Source organism: Canis lupus, chromosome 16 (genome assembly GCF_011100685.1).
Source record: "Canis lupus familiaris isolate Mischka breed German Shepherd chromosome 16, alternate assembly UU_Cfam_GSD_1.0, whole genome shotgun sequence".
Taxonomy (NCBI): Eukaryota; Metazoa; Chordata; class Mammalia; order Carnivora; family Canidae; genus Canis; species Canis lupus.
Window position 1 is genome coordinate 6,407,968 of NC_049237.1, and position 21,884 is coordinate 6,429,851.

The window sequence follows — 21,884 nt, forward strand, 5'->3', positions numbered from 1 at the left end:
CTTGTCAGTGAGGCTCTGTGTTGGGCTGTCATCCCCAGTGCCTGTGCTGCCACTATCTAAAGACAGTAGCTTCTTCCCAGGGCCTTGGTCTCAAGGCCCTTCTTCATAGTAACTCACTGGCAGCAACATCTAGAAATTCTTTGTGAAAGAAGCCAAGAGCCATTCTTGTGGATGTGAGCAGGTTTATGTAAGGCTACAGAATAGGCATAAGTTGAACTGAGATATCTTGCTCGTAGAAATAGATGAATCTGTTGGTTAAATTCTTTAAGTCCAGTCTTCCTCTAGCCCACACCCTTAACTCCCTGAAACTTGAGAAGTCACCTCTGTATCTAGTTCCTTCTACTAGTACTTTCCAGCTCACACCAAGAAAAGCTCTTTTTGACCTATTCCAAGGTCAAGCTCTTATTTTCTATAGATACAGAAGAGAAGGGCCCTTCCCTCGGAGTATCGAGGTGACTACACAAAGGGAGGCTGTTCTTACGGCATCCCCAGAGCCCTGGGTATATGTGTCCATCTCTTTCCCTCCACAGAGACTTTTTGCAGAGCCACATGATCTTGGGCCTGGTAAGGACCCTTTCTCCAGCCCTAGATAGTAAATTCCAGGAAGCACACAGATCGCTGATCCAGAAACTGGGGGAGCTGACGGAACGACCAGCCATGGTGAGTAGAGGAGATGAATTTTCCCAGATTGGGGGCTAACAGAGAATTTGCCATTTTGAGGGATAAATGTTGGTGTATCTCTCTCAGGGAGAAGGCATGAAGGCAGTGCCCTTCAATGTCTGGGTTTCCCATAGAAGCAGACAGGTTGGGCATATGGTACGTACATTGAGGACTGAGATGCCAGGTACCAGACATTTAGGCACACATCTGCCTATTTTTATGGCCTTTTGCTGAGTATTAGGGTATAAATATAAGACTAAAATTACCAGCAATTGCTTTTCCTTTGTCATGACCTTTAAACTATTTGCCTAGTTATACAGAGCTCTGTGATTTAAGGATGTGGACCTAAGGCTTAGGATTCACTGGGATGCAAGACATGAGTAGCAAGCAGTGGTCTTTCCTCTGTATAGATGATTCCAGTGTTTGACGTTCAAATGTGTTTCACAAAGAGTTCATCTCTGACATCCAGTGTGATCTGTTGGGCCACAGCATGGGCTTCATGGTCCAGATCTTGATTTATCTGAGGTAGCAGCTGTATAGACTAGACTGTATAGACTATAGACTAACCAAAGTCTACTATGTCACATAAGATGTAGAGAAACTCCTTTACCAAGACCTTTGAAACCCTAGGTCAGACACATCCAAATACAAGTGAAAGTATCTAGAATATTGGATATGCTTCAACCTCAGTAAAGGCCTCAGGGTAGTCTTGAAAATCACTGGTTTTCTTTTTTTCTTAGTAATTTCTGGACCGTTTCTGTGTCTTGGAGAAACTCACTGCTTTGGCAACCTGAAATCTCTGTGGAATTAGAGAGGGGAAATGTATGGACAGGGACTGGGAAGTAGTTATAGAGTACTGAGAGTAAGATATTTTTCTAAACCTCTTTAGCTATATATGAGTTGATTTAATCCTTGGACGGATTTCATGAGGTAGGCACATCATCTTGTTGTTTTATCATGGGGAAATTGAGGCACAAAGGCTATATAACTTGCTCAAGGTATTATAGCTAGTAAGTTGGTAAGAACTAGGATTTGAACTCTGATAGTCTGGCTCCAGGCTTAATCATTGTGGTAAGAAACAAACAAATAAACAAACGACAACAAAAACACTCCTTTTTGGGACTTTCACTCAGGTGGGAAGTCCCCAAGAAGCTTCTTCCCAGCCTTTCTCTTGACACAGATGAAGCAGACAGAGCTCCACCTCCTCTTAGTTGGCATTGCTACAAAATCCTTGGCAACAAACTGCTTCCTGTCAATCCCAGAACCATGGTCTGATGGCACTTCTCGAAGGATGTAAGTGTGCCAATATTGAAATCACACTTTAAAGAACCTAGAAGACTTACAAATTGCTAAAGTTGCCATCCTTTATATACTTATATACATCCTTTATATCCATTACGTCCATCCTCATATAGCCATTAGGATTATAGTTGTCCTTGGGCTTGAAAGATGAGTCAGGTTCTACCAACAAACAAAAAGAATAATAACTAATGAATAGTGAATGTTATTGTATGTCAGGCACTGCTTGGAATACTTAGCAGTAAAAAAACTGGATGCTTTTATTTAACCTTCCAGAAACACTCCAAGGTCCTCAGAAAGGGCAAGTAACTTTTCCCAGACCACACAGCTCATTAAGTGAAGAAACAGACTCCAAAACAGAGCTGACTCATGAGGCTGTTTTAAATTATATACTACTCAGGATTTGAGAAATAAGTGGGTAGGAAAACAGAAAATGGGTTGGAAAATTCTTTCCAATTCTTTACTATCTTGACAAAGGTCAAGATAGTAAATACTTTTGGTTTTGTGGCCTATACAGTCTGTGTTGCAACTGCCCAGCTCTGTCCTTGTAGCACAAAAGCAGCTGCACATGGAGTCAATGAATGGGTGTAGCTGCGTTCCAGAAGGACTCTGGCTCACACAACAAACACTCAGAATTCCCAAGAGGGAGGTATGAGGGAGGGTTTGAATGGCAGTGGGATCTCGGGGGCAGTTGTCTAGAGTTGAAGGGGTTTTCTGGCAAAGAAAGGGACATCATTTCATTGGGACAAGGCACAGAGCAGGCTGGCTAAACTTTGGGGGCCAGATGGGGGTCCCCCACAGTAGCTCTGGCTGAGAAGAGATGATGAGGCATATGTGGAAGATGACACAGAGAGGCTGAAGGGAGGAAATCAGAGAGGATTGGAGGGGGCCCCCAAGGCCCAGTAGGCCATAGACAGTGGGACTTGGGCTTTCTCAGTATGATATGGAGGCCTACAGAAACACTGATCATTTTATGTTTCAAAAGAGTGTATTTTGAAGGGAAGTAACAGGCACTCTGATGGATGTGTGCTGTGAGAAAGAGAGGAGACTCAGATACCCCGAGGCACCAGCCTTGATGTGACCGAAATTTGTGGTATTGCCCAATGGTCATTAATTGCAGATTTCTAACCATATTCTTTGGAATGAATTTTAATTTAGAGTCTCCTAATCCAGAAAAACTAGGTCTCATTATCTGGCCATATTTTGTTGAATAGTTTTGAATATACAGTCAATGAAATGGGTGTTAAACCAGGTCTCTTTCTCTTATTAAACTTGAAAAACTGAATTTGGGGATGTAAAAGCACCATGTCATATTCGTACCTGTTGAGTGAACCCTTTCTATTCAGCCCAACATCCTGCTTTGTTCAGATAATTTTAGCCTTGTTCCAGTCCTCTGCTCTATTACCTTTCCCTTCCCACTGTTGGTCATTTGCAGTTTTATTTAGAGTATCTTCCATCTGGACTATTATTAAAATCCCAAAGAAGGAAGAACAGCAGTTCAGGTCATTGAAGACCTAGCTATAAAGTCATCTGTTTAGTTATGCAACAGATTTTACTGAGCACCTACTACGCACCAGACACTTCTCTCAGCACTTGGAATACCACACGAACAAAAGACAAAAAGGCCCCTGCCCTCAGACACTTAGATTCTGATAAAGGAAGACAATAAACTAAGTAAATAAAATATGTTCGGTGGTGATTAGTGTTACAGAGAAAGAAACCAGGAAAGGGAAAGATGGTGTGCTCGGTGGGTAGGGTGTCGCAGTTTTTGGTAGGATGGTCAGGGAAGCTCATGTGGACTTGGAATCATTGGTCACTGATGTTTCGTTATGACTCAGCCAGCTAAAAGGCCACACAAGTGTCATTATCTTCCAACACAGATTTCTGCATCTCATTCACACGGACTTAATTTGTGGTTTTACCAAATGCCTGCACAAAACCAATGGCAACACAGTAAAGGAGTATATTAAGATTTGCAAAGTGCTTTCAATGCGTTCTTTCACCTGGTCTCCCAAGCAACACAGCGAGGGAGGCAAGACAGGTGTCACTCTCCTGTGGACCGCTCGTGTAACCGAAATATAGGGGGTAGGTTAATAATCCACATGTAGTAAATGCTGAATTCTCTGTTCAGAGGTAGTATCGTGGTGGTTCCTTGAGGATGAATCTGCCCAATAGATGTGTTTTCTTAGTCTTTTTAAAAAATATTTATTTATTGGGATCCCTGGGTGGCGCAGCGGTTTGGCGCCTGCCTTTGGCCCAGGGCGCGATCCTGGAGACCCGGGATCAAATCCCACGTCGGGCTCCCGGTGCATGGAGCCTGCTTCTCCCTCTGCCTGCGTCTCTGCCTCTCTCTCTCTCTCTCTCTCTCTCTCTCTCTGTGACTATCATAAATAAATAAAATTAAAAAAAATTTATTTATTTATTTACTTACTTATTTATTTATTTATTTATTTATGATAGACAGAAAGAGAGAGAGAGAGAGAGAGGCAGAGGGAGAAGCAGAGGGAGAAGCAGGCTCCATGCAGGGAGCCCGACGCGGGACTCGATCCCGGGTCTCCAGAATCGCGCCCTTGGCCAAAGGCAGGCGCTAAACCGCTGAGCCACCCAGGGAGCCCCTGTTTTCTTAGTCTTAAAGCTTTTGACAAATTTTCAGCTCATCACCAACAGTCAAAAGTTAGGAGATGGCATGCCGATAGTGACAGTTCCAACATTTCTGTGTGCTTGTGTGATAAATGTGAAGCTTAAGCAGCGCCGGGCTAGCGATCTTCAGGAGTCACAAGTGACAGGGGCTGAGTGATAGTTTTCCTCAGCCAGGGTGTGCTCTCTCTACCCACTGACCCTTGTCCCTCCATGTCCCTTGGGTCTGATGCCAGCTGCTTCTCACTTATGCCACCATGTGGGCCCTATCTGAGTTCGTGACTCTTGGTGTCTGGGTTATTCTAGCTTGGTGAAGCTTTTAGCCCGGAAAATTGTTATTATTTTGACATTATTTGCCCTCAGTGACCCTCAAGAATCCCTTAGTAGTTACATGCTGTTTCTCAAGTATTCAAGAATGATGGGTTTAATGACTCATTTTAGAATTTTGTGTAGAAATTAACGTTAAAGATTCCTGGCTGGCCTGTAATCTCTAAAATTTACTTCCCTCTATGGCAAATCAAGAAAATTTTTGCTTCCCTCCAGACTCCTAGAATTTTTTTTCCTGATTTCTATTATTTCTACTATTTGTGGTTCTAAGGTTATATCCACAACTTATCTTCTGTTCCCTAAAATTAACCTACTGAGTTTTATTGTCTTGAGTTTAAAGTATTTCTTTCATCTTTTATATTTTGGCAATGATTTTTTTCCTCTATATTTCACTCTCCACTCTCTTTTTAGAGAGAGAGCGAGCACACAGGGTGGTGGAGGGGAGGGCGGGCAGCAGCAGAGGGATAGGAAGAGAGAATCTTAAGCAGGCTCCATGTCCAGTGCAGATCCCATTGTGGGGTTCGATCTCATGAACCTGAGATCATGACCTGAATTGAAATCCAGAATCAGACACTTAACTAAGCCACCAAGATGCCCCTCTTTTTCTTTATTTGTAATATATATGGTATGCTCTATTATTCCATGTCTCGAGAGATAGTTCAGATACTTAGAACCCCCAGTAGATGAATATATAACCTGTTAGCCCCCACCTCAAGACCTACATTTATTTATAGGTTCTGGAATTTATTTTCCTGCTCATGGAAGATGTGTCCCAGCCCAACCATGACCAAAAGAATCTCAGAGTTTCACAAGCGTTTAGCAATGGGTAGTCCGAAGTGGCCTCTATGCTCTCCAGTAACCAGGTCAGAGCCTGCCGGGGCTCCGGCTATAGAGACAGTCATGGAGGAAGCAAAAGCTGTTGGAAAAATAGGCAGAGATTACCAAAAGAGATCAGGAAACAACTCAAGAATCAGGAGGTGTGGAAAAGGCAGGCAGATCACAGTACCAAGCTCAAGGCTGATGTGTTTGCTGCTACCCTGGGGTGGTCCCTACCTCCCCCCAACCAACAATTCTGAGGATGCCTCAGATTCAGGCCCGTCATCAGGAGGCCTGTGGAGGACAGACAGACATTGTAAGTGGCCAGCAGAGCCTGCCCTTGACCCAGTCATGGCTGTCAGAACCAGGTTCCCTTTCGTCTTTACTGGCGCCTTTGTGTTTTAGAGCTGCAACTAATACATTATAGAAAGTGGCTGAGTCCTTATCCTCACAAGAGGGGACAAGAACACACAGATGTGGGCAACTGGGTTTGGAGCAATGTCCAAAATGGTGAATGTCCGAACAGGCAGACCCAGGAGTGTCTTCTTCAATGACAACAATACTGGCCTTCCTAGTCTGTTTCCTCTCTTGTGGGAAGCCCCTTAATCTCTCTCTCCAATCTTGGCACCAGAAAGCACAGTGGCAGCCTAACTACTTTCCCTGTGAGGAGATCTGTAGGATCTATAGGAATGAAGTCTTGAGGATTCATCCCACTTACCCCAAATTAGCATATTAGCTATTTTCTCAAAATCCTAGCTTGGCTATCCCCTAGGCCAGCTCTCTCACCATTGGCACCTTGAATGCATTTCCCAGCTGGCCTTGTGTCATCCCTGGGCCGACTTCATGATCAGCCCCTCAGAGCCATCCATGCCCACCGCAAACACCAACTCAGCATCTCTCTCTTATGTTGCTTATTTTTTTCTGTCCCCATGCTAAGAACACCCCAGTTGCCAAGGCCCTACTGAGTTTTTGTCTAACCATCTGTCCACCTTTGAAGTTGACAATATGTCCCTCATCTCATCCTATTTTCCCTGTTTTGGCCAAAAGTTTTTTAGCTCTCTGAATTCATGTTTAGTCGTTTCTTTTGTCCACTTCTCCTACCAAACAATATGGTGTCTAAAACCCATTTTCAGTCTGATCATCTTCTTTTTTGTAAGACAAAGTCCTACTATGATCCATGATAATCTTTGGGAGAATGGGGAAGGGCAGCAGAAAGAAGAGAGTAATTACCTTCTCCAATTTCCATTTAAGCAAAGAAACATGGGAGGGTGGCAGCCGTTACTGGGCTACCAGCATGGTGCATGTGGTAGGTGGGGACTGGGTGGCCAACAGACCTGCTGAGGTGAAAGGTTTGGTGTGTAGTCCCCTCCTATCCAGGAGCCTCTCTGTTCCCCAGAGGGGTGCCCCTGAGATGACTTGCTTTCAAATTCAGTAGTCAATAAATAAGGATGATTTGCCTAATTCAAGCTCACAAAATAATCCTGGAGGACGTAAGCCCCTTTTATTACCAAGTAGCAATAGCTCCATGTTTATCATTGAAGAGGATGGTAGAGATGAGACAAACCCAGAAAGACTGGGAAAGAGAGCCTCCTCTGGGGGTAAAGGTCTAGACAAGACAGGCCTGGGGAGCTGGATGAGGAATAACTCTTGACGGGGGCCATTCATTCCAGCTTTGTCTCCGTAGCCAGCCCGCCCTCGATGGATGAAGTGCGTGGAGGAGACAGGAGCCTTCTTCGAGCCTACCCTGGCTGCCTTGTTTGTCCGTGAGGCCTTCAGCCCAAGCACCCGAAGTGCTGTATGTGAGGGCTCTTCCCCAGCCCATGTCCCTCCACCCCTTCCCACTCGGTCATTCTCTCTAATTCTATTAACTGTGCCCTTCTCGATGGTCTGGATGGTCAGGGAGTCAGGCAGTCAGAGAGGGAGAGAGCGCTATGAGAGAGAAGCCAAAGGAGGCCATGCTGCATCCCCAGGGTTTGCATTGCTTCATTGCGGGACACAAGTTGTGCATAATATGCAGGGAATTTGGACAAGTTACCTAACTTTCCTGCCCTTGTGTTTCTCCAACCATAAAATGAGAAAATTGCACTCCATGGCCTCTAAGGCTACTCCCTGTTTATCTATGACTTTTTTTTAACAGCGCGGGAAACAACATGAAAATGGAATGATATAATCTTAAAAAGTGCAAGTAAATGAGTACTGAGTAGTCTTTGAGTGCCTACCATGTGGCTGATACCCTTGTGAACACTTTGCATGAAGTACCTTAATGCCTAGTATTATCCTAATTTTAGAGAAGAGAGAACTGAAGCGTAGAGAGGTTAAGTAACTTGCCCAAGGTCACACAGCTATGAAACAGTAGAGTCAGGATTTGAGTTCAGGCTTCTGATAACATCATCCATTTACCTCTATCAAGAATGGACACAAACAAGATGGTAGATGGCTGGGGAAGTAGTAACTACACATAACTTCCCATTATGAAGCTGGGAAGACTTCAGCTTGTTGGAAAGCTGAAATGCCCAGGAAGATGGAGAGAGGAGATGCAGGCCTTGATAAAGAGAGTGTGAGGACAAGAGCCCTTAAGGGCAGAGAAGGGAATGATGGTCCTCTTCCTCTTTCTGCTTTTTGAGTGGATTGGCTGGCCAAGGGTAAGGATGGTGTCTCCCTCCCCCAGAAGGCTGAGATCTCCCTGCAGAAAGGAACGGCCTCCCCTGTTGACTCTCAGGAGTGACCAGCTCCCACCTTCCCTTTCTGTGCTTGGCACCTCTTGCTTGGTCTCTGCAGATCTCTGTGCTCTGGGTTTCTGGTCTCCTAGTAAACATTACTTTCTACTCTCTTTCTCAGAGATCTTTCCTCTTCTCTGGTAACTTCTTGGGGCCAAGGCCCTTCCTAGCGGCCCAGTAGGCAGGACCCCAGACCAAGGCTGACCCTGATCCTGTTCCTCTCTCCTGGCCCCTTCACAGGCCATGGAACTATTCACTGCAATCAAGGATGCCCTCCTCAGTCGCCTCAGAAGGATTCCCTGGATGGATGAGAAGACCCGGAAAGAGGCCCAGAACAGGGTAAGTACCGGAGTGAGAGACAGGAGTAAGCAGGGGTGGAACTGGGTATTGGATCCAGAGATCACACTGGTGGGAGGAGAGTGCAGAGGCCCAAGGACACATGGCAAGTGTAAGCACCAATATGCCACACACATACCCTGGTGAGGATATAAAAGGTGGGACCAGGGCAGTGAACATGAGAGATTTCCTCTGATAGACTTGGGGTAGCTAGGTTTCTTCTACCTTTTGTGTCTCTCCCCAGGTAACCCAACTGCAGGTGAAGATGGGGGCCCCAGAATGGGTCCTGGAGCCATCACTGGCCAGACAGGAATACAAGGATGTGGGTCCCTGCCCTTGCCAGCTCCTCATTAGTCCTCAGCTCCTTCTCAGCCCCCTGACCAGCCTGAGTGGCAGACAATCTGTTTACCTTGGGTGATTCTAACTGACCCCTTCCTTGCCTTGGTGTCGGCTGGGTTTTATGGATGAATATCCACACTGTGGGTCTTACCAGCAGAAGAACAGAACCTTTCAGGTCACAATGAGTGTGTGTGCGTGTGTACACATGCATTCTTGTGACTTGCCTGAGTGTGTTTATCTGTGCGCTGATTCGTGTGAAGCCTGTCTACCCCAACATATGGTGGTGTCATTGTGCTGCTTTCCACTTTACTATGGGCGCCTGTATGTCGGGCTTATCTGTCGGTGTTCAGATGTGCCCAGCAGGGTATGTCAGTGTGCATCTGTATTTGTCTCTGTGTGTCCGAGTCACCTCCTGCCTTCTCCCAGATACAGCTTGGACCCAACTACCTGCAGTCCTTCCTGAGCTGTGTCCGATCCCTCCGAGCCAGAATTGTCCAGAGCTTCTTGCCGTCTTTCCTCTACCACAGGTATAAGAGCAAGGGAGACACAGACTGCATCTCAGAGATGTCCATCCGTTCAAGATTAGCCGGGGAGAAAGCTGGAGGCTTGGGGAAGCAGGAACAGTGACAGTAGTTGAGAGGGACTTCATATCTCTGGTGGCCGGGACCGTAAATGATGGAGCTGGTATTCATATGTGCTCTTCCCATAGGTGGCAGGTGTCCCCCTGGGGGGTCAATGCTTACTATTCAATATCTGACCATGTGGTGGTCTTCCCAGCTGGACTCCTCCAACCTCCATTCTTCCACCCTGGCTACCCCAGGTAGGGGCCATTCCCTGAGGGGGGGCGGGGGATTTCCCAAGTGTATGAGCAGATGTTATGATGGATGGGACTTGTGGTTGGAGAATTGGGGTCAAAAACGTTGAAGGACTCTGGGAGTAAGACAAACGTTTGTCTCCCTAGAGCCGTGAACTTTGGAGCTGCTGGCAGCATCATGGCCCACGAGCTGTTGCACATCTTCCACCAGCTCTGTGGGTAACAATGGGCCATTGGGAACCCAGGGGAAGGCCCCAAAAGAGGCCAAGAGGAGGCAAAAGGGAGGGCTCCGGGTGGGAAGGTTCTGAATCCTTTGCAATGCTTCTGGGGACAGTGCAGCCTGTGGTCGCCCCTTGTCCTCATCCCTACACCAGGACTCTGGCTGTTTCTTTACCTGACTCTGTTTTCAACAGTACTCCCTCGGGGCTGCCCAGCCTGTGACACCCGTGCCCTACAGGGGGCGCTGCTGTGCCTGAAACGCCACTATGCGGCCATTCCGTTACCCAGTGGAACCTCCTTCAATGAATCTCAGACGTTCCTGGAGAATGCTGCCGACGTTGGGGGGCTGGCCATTGCACTGCAGGTGACTCCCATCCCAGGGGCCAGGATCTACCATTCCTCATGCAAACAGATGGGGATCTTTTCTCCCCCACAGATCCCTCTTTTCTAGGATATCCATAAATCTCACAAGTACATCTTTCCCTGGCTTAGACCAGTGTGTCTGTGCAGAACTTGGGCAAAAGGGACACGAACAGGTTTTGGGTATTGCGTGGGGGGCATCAGACTTCCAAACGGTGGTGTGTCTGGAATCTGAGGGCTCCTCGCCATCCTGCCCCCATGTCCAGGCATACAGCAAGAGGCTGTTGTGGCACCGCGGGGAAACCGTCCTGCCCAACCTGGACCTCAGCCCTCAGCAACTCTTCTTCCGAAGCTACGCCCAGGTAGGCAGGCACCACCTCTCCCCATGGCCTGCTTCACGTCAGATAAGTACCCTACTGATCATGCTTAAAGAATGGCTCCTCCCTGAAACGCCTTCCCCCAAAGAGTCCCAACCCTCTGCCACAGAAGTCCCCATTGTCATCTTTTCATACATGCCACTTGGGACCATCTTTTCACATTACTATACATTCTTCTACCAAATTTGACACACTCTTCAAATAAAACTCCACTGCCAAATCCCTCTCTGGGATGAACCCAGCTCAAATGAGCCTTCAACAGACTGTCTATAGACCACATTCCTTGTCGGAGACCTCGCCCCAGTTGTCGTCCCCACCTGACATAGTGCCCTAAGTACCATGTGCTCCCTCAACAGACATTGCCCCCACTTCCTCAGGATGCTCAAAGGTCCCCTTACAGAGGTTTTTCAACAAACCCCACCTCTCAGTCACTTACAAATGGTCCGATCGCACAACCCCAGCCCTTCCTTGCACACCTCCTGCCAGAATAAGTGACCTACAAATGTGTTGTCCTACCCCTGCTCTCATCTCTGCCTGCTGTCCCTAGTCACCACCTTGACACCAGATCTGCCTTGTGCCAAGGCACTGACCCTGATCTACCCTACGATTCTGCTCTTCTCCTTACTCTGTGTGTACCTCTCTTCCTCCACAGGCGATGTGTAGGGAGCCGGGCACCCAGGAGCCTCATGATCCTCACAGCCCTCCCACCCTTCGAGTCCACGGGCCCCTCAGCAACACCCCTGCCTTTGCCAGACATTTCCACTGTCCACGCGGTGCCCTCATGAACCCCTCCAGCCGCTGCCAACTCTGGTAACCTAGCTACCATAGAGACTTCCCTTCAGATGTCACAACATCTCCTTGCTCCATCCATGGAATCAGGCGATAATCTCCTTTCCCCATCCCTTCCAAAAATAAAAGCTGGCACATGGCATAGGTCTGTCCATTAATGACTCTTTCCTGATATGTTCAATGCCTTGAAGTCAGAAAACATAAAAGAAAAGGCCAGGAGAGTTCTAGAGACACAGGAAGAGGAAAGGACTGATGACTGGTGAACTAGTGGGTCTAAAGGTCAGTGGGCCACAGGTCTGGCGGTCACAGGGACCAGTTAAGAGATAAAAGGGCTTTGGTTAGGTCTCAGAAAGCTGCCCCCAAGTGTTTTCAGGATTTTATTGCTGTTACTCTTATTGTTGCTGCCCTCTTCCCCTAACATGCTGTCTCGAGCAGAGCCAAGAGAGGCCAGGGAGAGAGAAGGGTGTGGGGTCTGGTATCTCCAGCCCTGGGAGATGGCACTCAGAGGGTGGGGAGGCAGTCAGGCTGTGACAATGGGCAGTTGAAAGGGTCTCTCCCTTTGCTGCATCCTGAGGTGAAGAGCTACTGGCCAGAGGCAGGAAGCCATATATATATATATACCACTCTTGGGAGTAGTGGCGTGGAGTCTAGTGGGGAGAGAGGGTCAGTAAGCTATCATGAAGCGGAGGTAGATATCCAGGTCCTCATCTAGAAACCAGGCCACCACCTCAGCCTCAATGTCCCTCATAAAAAAACCATGATGCTGGCCAGATTGAAGCAGAAGACAAGGTCAAATAGGTGGTCACGAAGAGCTGCTGTGTCTGACGTCTTGTCATCCTCTTGCTGGGCCATGTCCACAACCTGCCACATCTCACCCACTGAGGAGGCCACAAAGTGCTCTTCAAGGTGATCTTCGTCCTGGTCTGGAACAGGGGACAGGGGAAGGTTCTGAGAAGGTTGATCCTAACGTGCTCCTCCCTCCCCGCCACCAATCCGCACCTGTATCAGGAGGAGGACAGAGTTGGAGAATCTGGGAAGAAGTTACGGCATGGGGCTTTTAGTCCACTTGCACCTACCCTGTCCCATTACTCCATTAGAGTCTCTTCTTATGTGTATTCAATCACAGCACACCTGTTCCCCACCATTTCCACCTCAAACTGCCTCCTCCAAAGCACTACACCATTTGGGGATGGAGGGACCAGCTTCGAGAAGGATGGAAACCAGAGTCTCTTCCCAGACAAATGCACCTGTGCCCATACACAAAGGACATGTGCACTTTCAGCTAGCCTGTGGTGTGCCCCTGAATATGGCCCTGGCTAAGAACCTTGCCCTAAACCCTTCACCTGACTCATTCACACTACGATAATAGGGGACTGGGCTTCTCTCCAACAACCCAAACCTATCTCAGGTTTCACATGGGCCTGATAAGTAGTGGGGGGCTGACTCCAGAGATCTGACCCCTCATTTCAGATGCTATCTTCTCTTCTCTACCTACCTGTAGAGGGTATCTCCTCAGTCTGACTCTTCTCGTTGGAGTCCAGGCTGCCTTTCTGAGGCTTCACCACCTTGACCCGCAGCAGCAGCAGGATGGCTGCCAGGAATGCTGCCCTGCAGAGCTGGGAGCCCAGGGAAGTCATGGGCCTGCCCATCTGCTGTCTTTGGCCCCCCCAACTCCCCAGTGCCCAGCTGGCTCCCCCACCTTCCTCCCCTGTCCCAACCCTTACCACTTCCCAGCACCGTTTTCTTCCCTTGCCTTCCATGGGACCTCTGACTTCATGTACTTTGTGACATCATAACCATGGGCCTGCTCCTCGTTCAGGTCATTAGAGAGTTCCATTGCCAGGCAAGAAAGTGGTGATTAGCCAACAGTGGATAGCAAAAGCTTCTAGAATGATCATAGTGGGTCATCCTGTGGAGGGCAACCAAATGACTGAAGAGTTTCCAAAGTCCTTTCACATTGATTATGTCATGAGATCCACACAGTAACAGGGACTCAAAGTTGTAGGATCATCATACCTATTATATAGATGAGGAAACCGAGCTTCATAAAAGACACAACTCTTGTCCTTAACATCACCCAGACAATAAAGGTCAGAGCAGGACCCTTGACCAACTTTTTTGATTCTAGACATCACATCTTCTTCTCTTCCATGCGGCCTTTCTCTAAAGAAAAAGTGGCTTGTATAGGATGAGACCCAGAGCAGATATTCTTCTCTTTAGAGAAGAACCAGTGTGGCAGAGGGATGAGGAGCCCAAATAACAGATCTCGAGAAACCTGCTTCAGTGTCCCAAGGCCCACTATGCCCATGAACCTGATGAGCACAGACCTGTTGGCGGTAATAGGCTGTGGCTAATTATCTACTTCCTGGAGCAGAGATGGTTGGGATGGGATGACATGAGGTGGGGTGGGGGTGGGATGAAGACCTGCCTGGACAGCCAGAAATCAATGTATACCATGAGACACAGGAGGGGATCTGGGGAAGGTGGGAGGAGATTGTGGGTACACCTGAGCTATCACAACCAGCTCACACCATTCCTGGAGCCCATGCATCCCATGCCTGAGTGAACTACCAAATGCAGGGGCAGGACCATGGACCCTTTCTGGAAGAGAGAATTGCAGACATGGAAGTACAAGTGGAGACTCTTTCCCACAGATGGAGCCCTGCTAGCAGATGTGCACACCTGGAGGCCCCCCTCTGACAGCCATACTACCTCTTGTAAACTTCCTGCTGGTCCAGTCCAGGTGACGGGAGAGTGGTACAGGAGGTCACTTGATGGTGGGGGAAGAAAGATTCAAGTAAGCAAGTGACCCTGCTCACCCCTACCTTGCACTCATTGACCTTCAGGTCCAGGAAACAATGCTTGGGTGGAAAAAAAAAATCACTAATCTGGTTACTTTGGGGGAGGAGCCTCTTGGTTCCTAGCAAAAGAGAAGCCATCTCAGGCTCTGTGCATATGGGTGGGGAGGGCACCTGGGGATGGGGCAGGCTGATGTGGAAAGAACTGGGTTGTACTGACCACCATTCCTTGCATTTCATTTTTTTTTATTACAAAAGTATTTAAAAAGTATAAAAAGCAAAAAGGGATAATATTTCCACCATTCAGTGAAAATCATTATTGATGTTTTAAAGTGTAGTATTCAAACCCTTTCCTGACATGGCTGTGGAGTGGGAGAGTATTTCCTAAAAAATAAGATCCAGGTCATGCTTTGGCATCAAGGGGACTTGACAGTGTAGTGAGGTGCTCCTGGGCCCCCGGGGCCATGATCACTGCACAGATGCTGCTACCTGAGGGAGAGTGGTCCTAGGTGTTTGTGTCGGTGGAAGGCTAAGAGGGCATGAAAAAGGAGGAGGGAAAAATAGGGTTATGTGAAGGATATGCCAAGGGAGGAGGAGTGAGGGGAAGAAGCCACAGGAAAGCAGGAAATTCCTTAAAGATTAGGCCCTAGAGTTGACCCTAAAGTGACCTGGGGTTAGGAGCACTGACCACCCCCCGCCCACTCCCAACACAGTCAAAACTCCCAGTGAAACTTTTGACTCCCCCAAATGTAACTACTAACAGCCTACTGTTGACCACAAGCCTTACCAATAACATAAACTGTCAAATAGCACAGATTTTGTGTGCTCTCTGCATTATATATTGTATTTTTATAGTAAAGTATGCTAGAGAAAAATTTTAAGAAAATCATATGGAAGAGAAAATATGTTTACAGTACTGTACCATATTTATCAAAAACTATCCCCATAGAAGCAGCCTGTGCAGTGGGCCTGGGCAGGTGAGCGGGTGGAGACCCAGAGGTGGGGACCTGTTCCTGGGCCCCCCTCTTTCCCCCCACCCTGGACCCAAGGACAGAGCCCTTGGTGGAGAGCCCCTGCACACCTGCTCTGTGCGGCTCTGACCGGGCTAGCCCCTCCCTGCCCCTGTTGCCTCCAGGATTAGCTTTATGGGTTGAGTATTGCCTCGGCAGGCAGGTGCTCCTTCCTCTGCCAGCCCCCGCTTATCAGCGCATCTACAACCCCCACCTCAAGCTTATCGCTTCGTCCATCTCCTTAGACTGGAAGTCCCAAGGCTTCAGAGGCCATTACCACCCCACACTGCCCCAACCCCCAGCAAAGCAGAAAACTGCCCTACAAGGTGACCGCCTCCCCTTTCCTGGCTGGCACCGCCCCATTCCCTGGGTGAGAGCATGCTTCCCCCTTGTCTCTGGCATCTCCTCCTTTCCTATTTGTCTTCTTTCCAGTTCTCTTTCTTTAAAGGTCGTTTTGTCCATCCTTCAACCTTACATTAAAAGAAGGGGGAGTCCTCTGCTCCTGAAGACCCCCCAAGGGGGAAGGTCCCTAGCCTGAGTCCTCCCAAGTCTCTCACATTTGTATAGGCAGAAGGTTCCCGAGAAACAAGTGGTGGCAGGTGATTCGGAGCTGAATTTCCAACTTTAATCCCGTTCTAGTTCTGCTAGCAGCCGCAGGACATCACCCTCCCTCTCTGTGCTCTGTCTCCTCATTAAAACATAAAGAGAGCCCCCAGCCTATTCCTGTGTACCTCGTTGGCCTCCTAAATGACTCCAATTCAATAACATGTATTTATAAGAAGAGAAATAGAACCCATCCTATCAGAAAGCACGACAGTGAGGTCATCTGTCCTCAGTCGTCCTGCCTACTCATTCCTGGAGAGAGTCCCAAGGTTTCTCTGTCCACCACCTTGGCTCAGCTCCTGAGTCTCTCAGCGGCGGGTGGACAGGGTTGAGGACTGAGACAACCACAACACAGCGAAGCAGCCAGCCCTTCAGGGCTTGGAGCTTATCTGTGGAAGGAGACCCAAGCTCAGCTCTTAGGGCCGTGCTTTTAAGGACACTTCCAGGAGACAGTACAACTATTGGCCCGATTCTACAGATTGGAAGACCGAGGCCCAGAAAGCTCACCTAACTTATCCGTAAGGGCCGAGAGCCAGAATTCAAAGCAGAACCTGTCGGATTGCTGAGTTGACGGGCTTCACTTTCCTACTGTCCGGTATCCCAGTAAGTGCTCACCTTGCTTGTGGGGCCCACCTTCTGGGCTCCATCCTTGCTCCCCCTCTATATTTTGGTGCCTCACTCTCCTGCACCTTCCCCTGTCTCAGCTGTGGCCCCAGCCCACTGCCAGGAATGAAGTTCCCTCCCCCGGCCCCTCCCAGCTCTAGGGCAGGTTCTGAGCCCCAGGGGCTCTCTAGAAAGAGCTCCTCCTCCTCTAGGTAAAGCTGCTTTCTCCTGGCAGGGCCCCTACTCCCCTCAGTGCCTGCAGGTGTGTGCATGCTTGCACATACACACACACACACACACACACACACACACATCCCATGAGCTGCACGCTGCATACACAAGTCACAGGGCAGATAGACTCACTCTCACTCCCAACTCCACACAGACTCCGCCTCCTCCTGGATTGAGGAGTCCCAGACGGGCTCCTTTAACCACATTCCCTAACCTGCCAGCACCTGAAAGGAGAAGATATGGGGGCTCCTCTACCTAAGGCAGAAGGACCCTGGGTCCAACTCCAGAAACTTCTGGCCTCCTGGCTGGTCAGAGAGCAAGACTGGGATCAGCACGTGGATGAGGCCCACATGCTGCAACAGAAGAGGTAGGCTGCCCCAGTCATGCTGCATCCCACCCCTCACCGAGCTCCCAGCCCTCCCGATCCGATCCACCCAGGGCGGATCTCCCCCTTGGAGCCACCCAGCATTCAAGGCCAGGCACTTGGGTGTACCCAGCCCACCTGTTACAGACCCCAGCTGCCTTTTTGCGTGGGCTGGAGGGGACTCCACGTAGATTCAGAGCCAGGGACAAAATGACACCGTGACTCTCACCTGCCTGCCTGGGGGGTGGAGGGGTGTGGGGGACAGAATGGAAGCGGGGAGATAGGCAGGTGCAGGCCGATGGGCAACAAGTGACTGGGGGGAAGGCATGAGATCCCGTAGGTTTTTGAAGACTTGATGCCTGGAGAAAGAGTGAGGAATTCCCATTAGTATGAATGAAAGTTGACTGTGCGCAAAAGGGGAGGAGAGCTGTTTTGTAGGCCACCTGGAGCAGACCGGCTGATGAGGGAGACTCGGTTTATCTAAACCTTTTATTGAGACACTAATGTGTATAGGCCTTATCCCAAGGATAGGGAGATTGAAGGAGGCCCCTGCCTGCCCCCTGGGACACCTTCAGGTCAGGTGGGGCTGGTACCCCCGGGGACGGGTCATTTCATGGAAAAATGGCCACCTCAGGGATGCATCCTGCAGGTGGGCCTCTGCCTCAGAGCATTTGGGGAGCTTGTCACCCATCAGAGCTGCCTAGGGATTGAGTGAGCAGACTTCAGCAGGTCTGGGGTCCAGCCAGGCCAGCTTTGCAGGCAGGTGGCCTTCGGCAAAGCCCTGCACTTAGTTTAATGCACTGCTGTTGTCGGCTTGAAATGCTTAATTTTTGAACAAGGAGTCCTGCATTTTCATTTTGCACTTTTCCTCACAGATTGTGCTGCCGACCCTGGGTACAATCTGAGCCCTCATTTGGGAAAGGCTCTCTGCTTGCTTACCTACCCCCAATCCCAGGCCCCGTAAGGGAACCTTTGGCCTCTCCACTTCCCTCCGAACTTTGGGGTGAGAGTAAGGCAGTCTTCCAGAGAGAGCTGGGTTCTGGACCTCCCCCTCCGCCGAGGGCAGTGGGCTAAGAGGCCTGGGTGCTAAGGCTGTGTGTGGCGCGCACCCCCCCCCAACAGGGGGTGAGTCTTAGGTGTACTCCCAGGAGGTGAAATGGAGAAGGGGCTGGCCCTTGCTCTGCTGGTGCCTCCCGAGAGCGCTTTTCTAATGGACAGACTCAAGCTTCACCTTGAGATAAAAAGCTTTTTTATTAAATAAAAAAGTTCTTCCCCCTGGCTCACAGGGCAATTGGGAGAGAGGGTCTGGGGGCTTGGGGACTGCACGGGTCAATTTGTTTGCCTTTCATTTCTCCCTCACAGCCCTCACCTGCCTTGTGTTCACCTTGGGAGCACGGGCCTCACCTTTATCTCCTGGTTGGCTCATCGAGGCAGGGGAGAAACAGATTAATTGGAAGGAGGTGCCTTAGGTTGGCTGTCTCCACAGAGCTTCTCTGGCTCCCAGCTGCTCTGCTCTCAGAGAAGCCCGAGGCCATGGTCCTCCTCGGTCAGGAGCAGGCTAAAGCAGAGGGACAAGATCCTCCGCACCCCACTCCAGAACCGTCCCGCCTGGCCACGGTGGGGACATGTATCTGAGCAGCCCTGAGGGGTATTTGGAATTTGGGCAGCTTGCAAATCTCCCCACAGCTGGCCCGTCTGTGCCTCTGCCCCTCTAGTCTCTCAAGGATCCTTTGCCTAAGGAGAGCCGGTTCAGCAGGCCTGGGAGCAGGGGTGAAAACATTTACTCAGCTTAGAAGATACAGCCCGGCCCGGTGGCCTCCTGTCAGGGTCGCAGGGCCAGGCCTTCTGCCTCCCACAGAGTCCCCACCCACCTGAGATTTGAGTCCCAAGTCCCACCCCCCCATCACCCCCAACTGGAGAAGAGCTTGACAACGATGCAACCACAGGGGAGCCTCTGCTAGAGTCCAGCAAACAACTCTGCGTCGCTGCGCACGTTGTGTGACTCGCGTCCATTCTACGTAGAGAACGTCTCTGATCCGCGCTCTCTGCCATTGGCCTGTCTGATTCGTCCTCTAGCTGACTCGTGTTCGTCTCCTCCCAGGATCCAAGAGTCTCCACTGCTTCAGGCAGCCAAGGAAAATGACCTGTGTGTCCTGAAGAAGCTTCTGCTGGACCGGAACTGTGACTTCCGACAGAGAGGTGGGATGAGGGTTGAGTGTGATGGGAGAAGGGCCCTGAGCCCCTGCCCCACCTGGTCCCCAGAGGCTGAGGATTTCTGCAGGGGGTGGTGGGGGGTGCCCGGGGCTGGAGCTCCTTCCTCGAGAGGCTCTGGGAAGTGTGTGACCACCCCCTGTCTCACTCCAGGAGCTTTGGGGGAGACGGCCCTGCACATAGCGGCCCTCTACGACAACCTGGAGGCCGCCATGGTGCTGATGGAGGCCGCCCCGGAGCTGGTCAAGGAGCCCACCCTGTGTGAGCCTTTTGTAGGTGAGGAGCCTGTGCAGGAATTCAAGGTGGAGACAGGCATGGGAGGATCTGAGGTCACCTCTTAACATGGGCCTCGGAAGTGTGGGCTGGGAAGCAGGACAGAGACTTCAGGAAAGTTGGCCTAGAGCTGGAAGGAATGCAGATGTCCAGGCCTTGGCCTTAGGCATCCATGATTGTCTTTACCTGTTCCTTATCTCCTTTCAACTCCCCTCATGTTCCCTAAAGGACAAAACTCTTCTTTCTTTCATAGCAACAGCAGAGTGATGACATGTACACCCTACCCACAATAGTTAAGAGGAGGGGACAGTGAGGTAGAGCCAGCCCTCAGTCCCATGCCTCCGTGTGAGCCCAGGGCACAGATCAATGCCAGGGCCTGTCAGGGACCTCTTGTCTACCTGTGGGATGTTTGTCCCAGAGAGAACTGAGGACAGGCCCCGTGACTGAGGGCTCTCTCCGGGCCAGGTCAGACTGCACTGCACATAGCCATCGTGAACCAGAACGTGAACCTGGTGCGCGCCCTGCTTGCCCGCGGGGCCAGCGTCTCTGCCAGAGCCACGGGCACCGCTTTCCGCCGCAGCCCCCGCAACCTCATCTACTTTGGTGGGAGCGGGGCCCGGGCTGGGAGGAGGGGCGTGGGGAGGGCCCAGAGCAGGGCGGGTGGGCTGAGGAGGGCTCCAGGCCTGGGGAAGCGGAGGCCCAGAGCCAGTCCTCCCCAGGGCCCTCGCTCCATCCCTGCCCCTGGTGGCGCTGACGAGCGTCGCCAAGCCCAGAGCTGAGATGTGGCCGGTGCCCCTCCCACCGGGCACCTGTGCCAAGGAGCCCCGTGTGTCCACAGGCGAGCACCCCCTGTCCTTCGCCGCCTGCGTGGGCAGTGAGGAGATCGTGAGGCTGCTCATCGAGCACGGAGCTGACATCCGGGCCCAGGACTCCCTGGGTGAGAGCCGGGCTGCGGGGGAGCCGGGGTGCCGGGGCCCGGGGTGCGGCGGCCGTGTGACCCCGCGTCCTCCCCCAGGAAACACCGTGCTGCACATCCTCATCCTCCAGCCCAACAAGACCTTCGCCTGCCAGATGTACAACCTGCTGCTGTCCTATGATGGGCGCAGGGACCACCTGCAGTCCCTGGACCTCGTGCCCAACCACCAGGGCCTCACCCCCTTCAAGCTGGCCGGCGTGGAGGGCAACACCGTGGTGAGGGACACTCGGCGGGCCCGGGGGTCCTGCTTCTCTCCGGCTCCCCCGAGGGCGCCCTGCGCAGCCTCAGCCTCAGGCATCCCTGGCCGGGAGGCTCTGAGAAGGTCCCCCCGGGGTGTCGGCTCTGGTCACCCAAGTTCTGGTCCCTCTGCCTGTCCTTGTCCTCGTCCTTCAGATCTTTGTAGGGTTGGTGGGGAAGACGGGTGAGCAGAGACAGGGGGGCTCGGGCGACGGAGGTGGGGCCCGGGTCGTTGGGGCCGGGGGTGGGGGGCAGCAGCCCTCCCAGCGGAGTGGCTCCCGCGGCCGCTCCTCACGCTGACCCCGGGCTCGCACCGTGTCCCCTCAGATGTTCCAGCACCTGATGCAGAAGCGGAAGCACATCCAGTGGACGTACGGGCCGCTGACCTCCACTCTCTACGACCTCACGGAGATCGACTCCTGGGGAGAGGATGTGTCCTTTCTAGAGCTGGTGGTTTCCTCCAAGAAACGAGAGGTACAGGTGCCACAGTGGACCTGGGGTGTTGAGTATCTGAGCAAAGATGGTCTTTTTGCCCAGACCCTGGTTTCCAGACACTTCCCTGCCTTTTCATAGTTGGGGATGAGAACAGAACCATGGGGCCTTTGGGAGAAAAGTCCAATCTGACTGCATTTTCCCTCTGCCCAGCTCTGGCCCCTGTGCTTGCCATTGTCATACGAACATTTCAGCTGAGAGACTCTCCTAATGGAAGTCATTTCCTCTCATTCATTCATTCATTCATTCATTCCACCTTGAACACCTTCTGAGTCCCAGCTGCTGTCCAAGGAACTGAATACAGAAATAAATAAATCCCAGTTCGTGTCAGTCTGCCTCCCCACATTCCAGTCCCTGTCCTTCGTAATCACAATGGAGTATGACATATGCCATCGG

The 21,884-nt window shown here is 50.8% G+C and overlaps 3 protein-coding genes across 44 annotated transcripts in view; 2 read left to right on the plus strand and 1 right to left on the minus strand.

Moving 5' to 3' along the window:
• KEL (Kell metallo-endopeptidase) overlaps positions 1-11,844 on the plus strand; it is a 294,970-nt gene extending 283,126 nt beyond the window's left edge. For 35 of the 40 annotated variants that reach the window (XM_038559306.1, XM_038559299.1, XM_038559297.1 and 32 more), the window contains 10 exons: positions 531-660; positions 7,424-7,534; positions 8,697-8,795; positions 9,037-9,114; positions 9,558-9,658; positions 9,841-9,951; positions 10,093-10,160; positions 10,359-10,528; positions 10,791-10,886; positions 11,554-11,844. In XM_038559306.1, the coding sequence (XP_038415234.1) occupies positions 531-660; positions 7,424-7,534; positions 8,697-8,795; positions 9,037-9,114; positions 9,558-9,658; positions 9,841-9,951; positions 10,093-10,160; positions 10,359-10,528; positions 10,791-10,886; positions 11,554-11,715 (1,126 nt within the window). In that variant the 3' untranslated portion in view covers positions 11,716-11,844. Of the gene's footprint in view, positions 1-530; positions 661-7,423; positions 7,535-8,696; positions 8,796-9,036; positions 9,115-9,557; positions 9,659-9,840; positions 9,952-10,092; positions 10,165-10,358; positions 10,529-10,790; positions 10,887-11,553 lie in introns of those variants that run through there. The other 5 variants (XM_038559322.1, XR_005371215.1, XR_005371216.1 and 2 more) reach the window with 5 other exon arrangements.
• A 209-nt stretch (positions 11,845-12,053) lies between these two features.
• LLCFC1 (LLLL and CFNLAS motif containing 1) lies at positions 12,054-13,568 on the minus strand. Its single transcript, XM_038559344.1, has 3 exons — positions 13,415-13,568; positions 13,186-13,306; positions 12,054-12,613 (listed from the first exon to the last, which is right to left on the minus strand). Exons 1-3 carry the CDS (start codon positions 13,448-13,450, stop codon positions 12,435-12,437), a joined length of 336 nt encoding a protein of 111 aa, XP_038415272.1. The 5' UTR covers positions 13,451-13,568; the 3' UTR covers positions 12,054-12,434.
• TRPV5 (transient receptor potential cation channel subfamily V member 5) overlaps positions 13,513-21,884 on the plus strand; it is a 31,207-nt gene continuing 22,835 nt past the window's right edge. For 2 of the 3 annotated variants that reach the window (XR_005371217.1, XM_038559335.1), the window contains exons 1-10: positions 13,513-14,026; positions 14,345-14,487; positions 16,580-16,704; positions 17,090-17,302; positions 19,401-19,498; positions 19,664-19,786; positions 20,249-20,386; positions 20,622-20,720; positions 20,799-20,974; positions 21,324-21,470. Coding sequence is in view for 1 of the 3 variants with exons in the window: in XM_038559335.1 (XP_038415263.1) it covers positions 17,175-17,302; positions 19,401-19,498; positions 19,664-19,786; positions 20,249-20,386; positions 20,622-20,720; positions 20,799-20,974; positions 21,324-21,470 (909 nt within the window). In the remaining 2 variants the exon portion in view is untranslated. Of the gene's footprint in view, positions 14,027-14,344; positions 14,488-16,383; positions 16,705-17,089; positions 17,303-19,400; positions 19,499-19,663; positions 19,787-20,248; positions 20,387-20,621; positions 20,721-20,798; positions 20,975-21,323; positions 21,471-21,884 lie in introns of those variants that run through there. The other variant, XR_005371218.1, reaches the window with a different exon arrangement.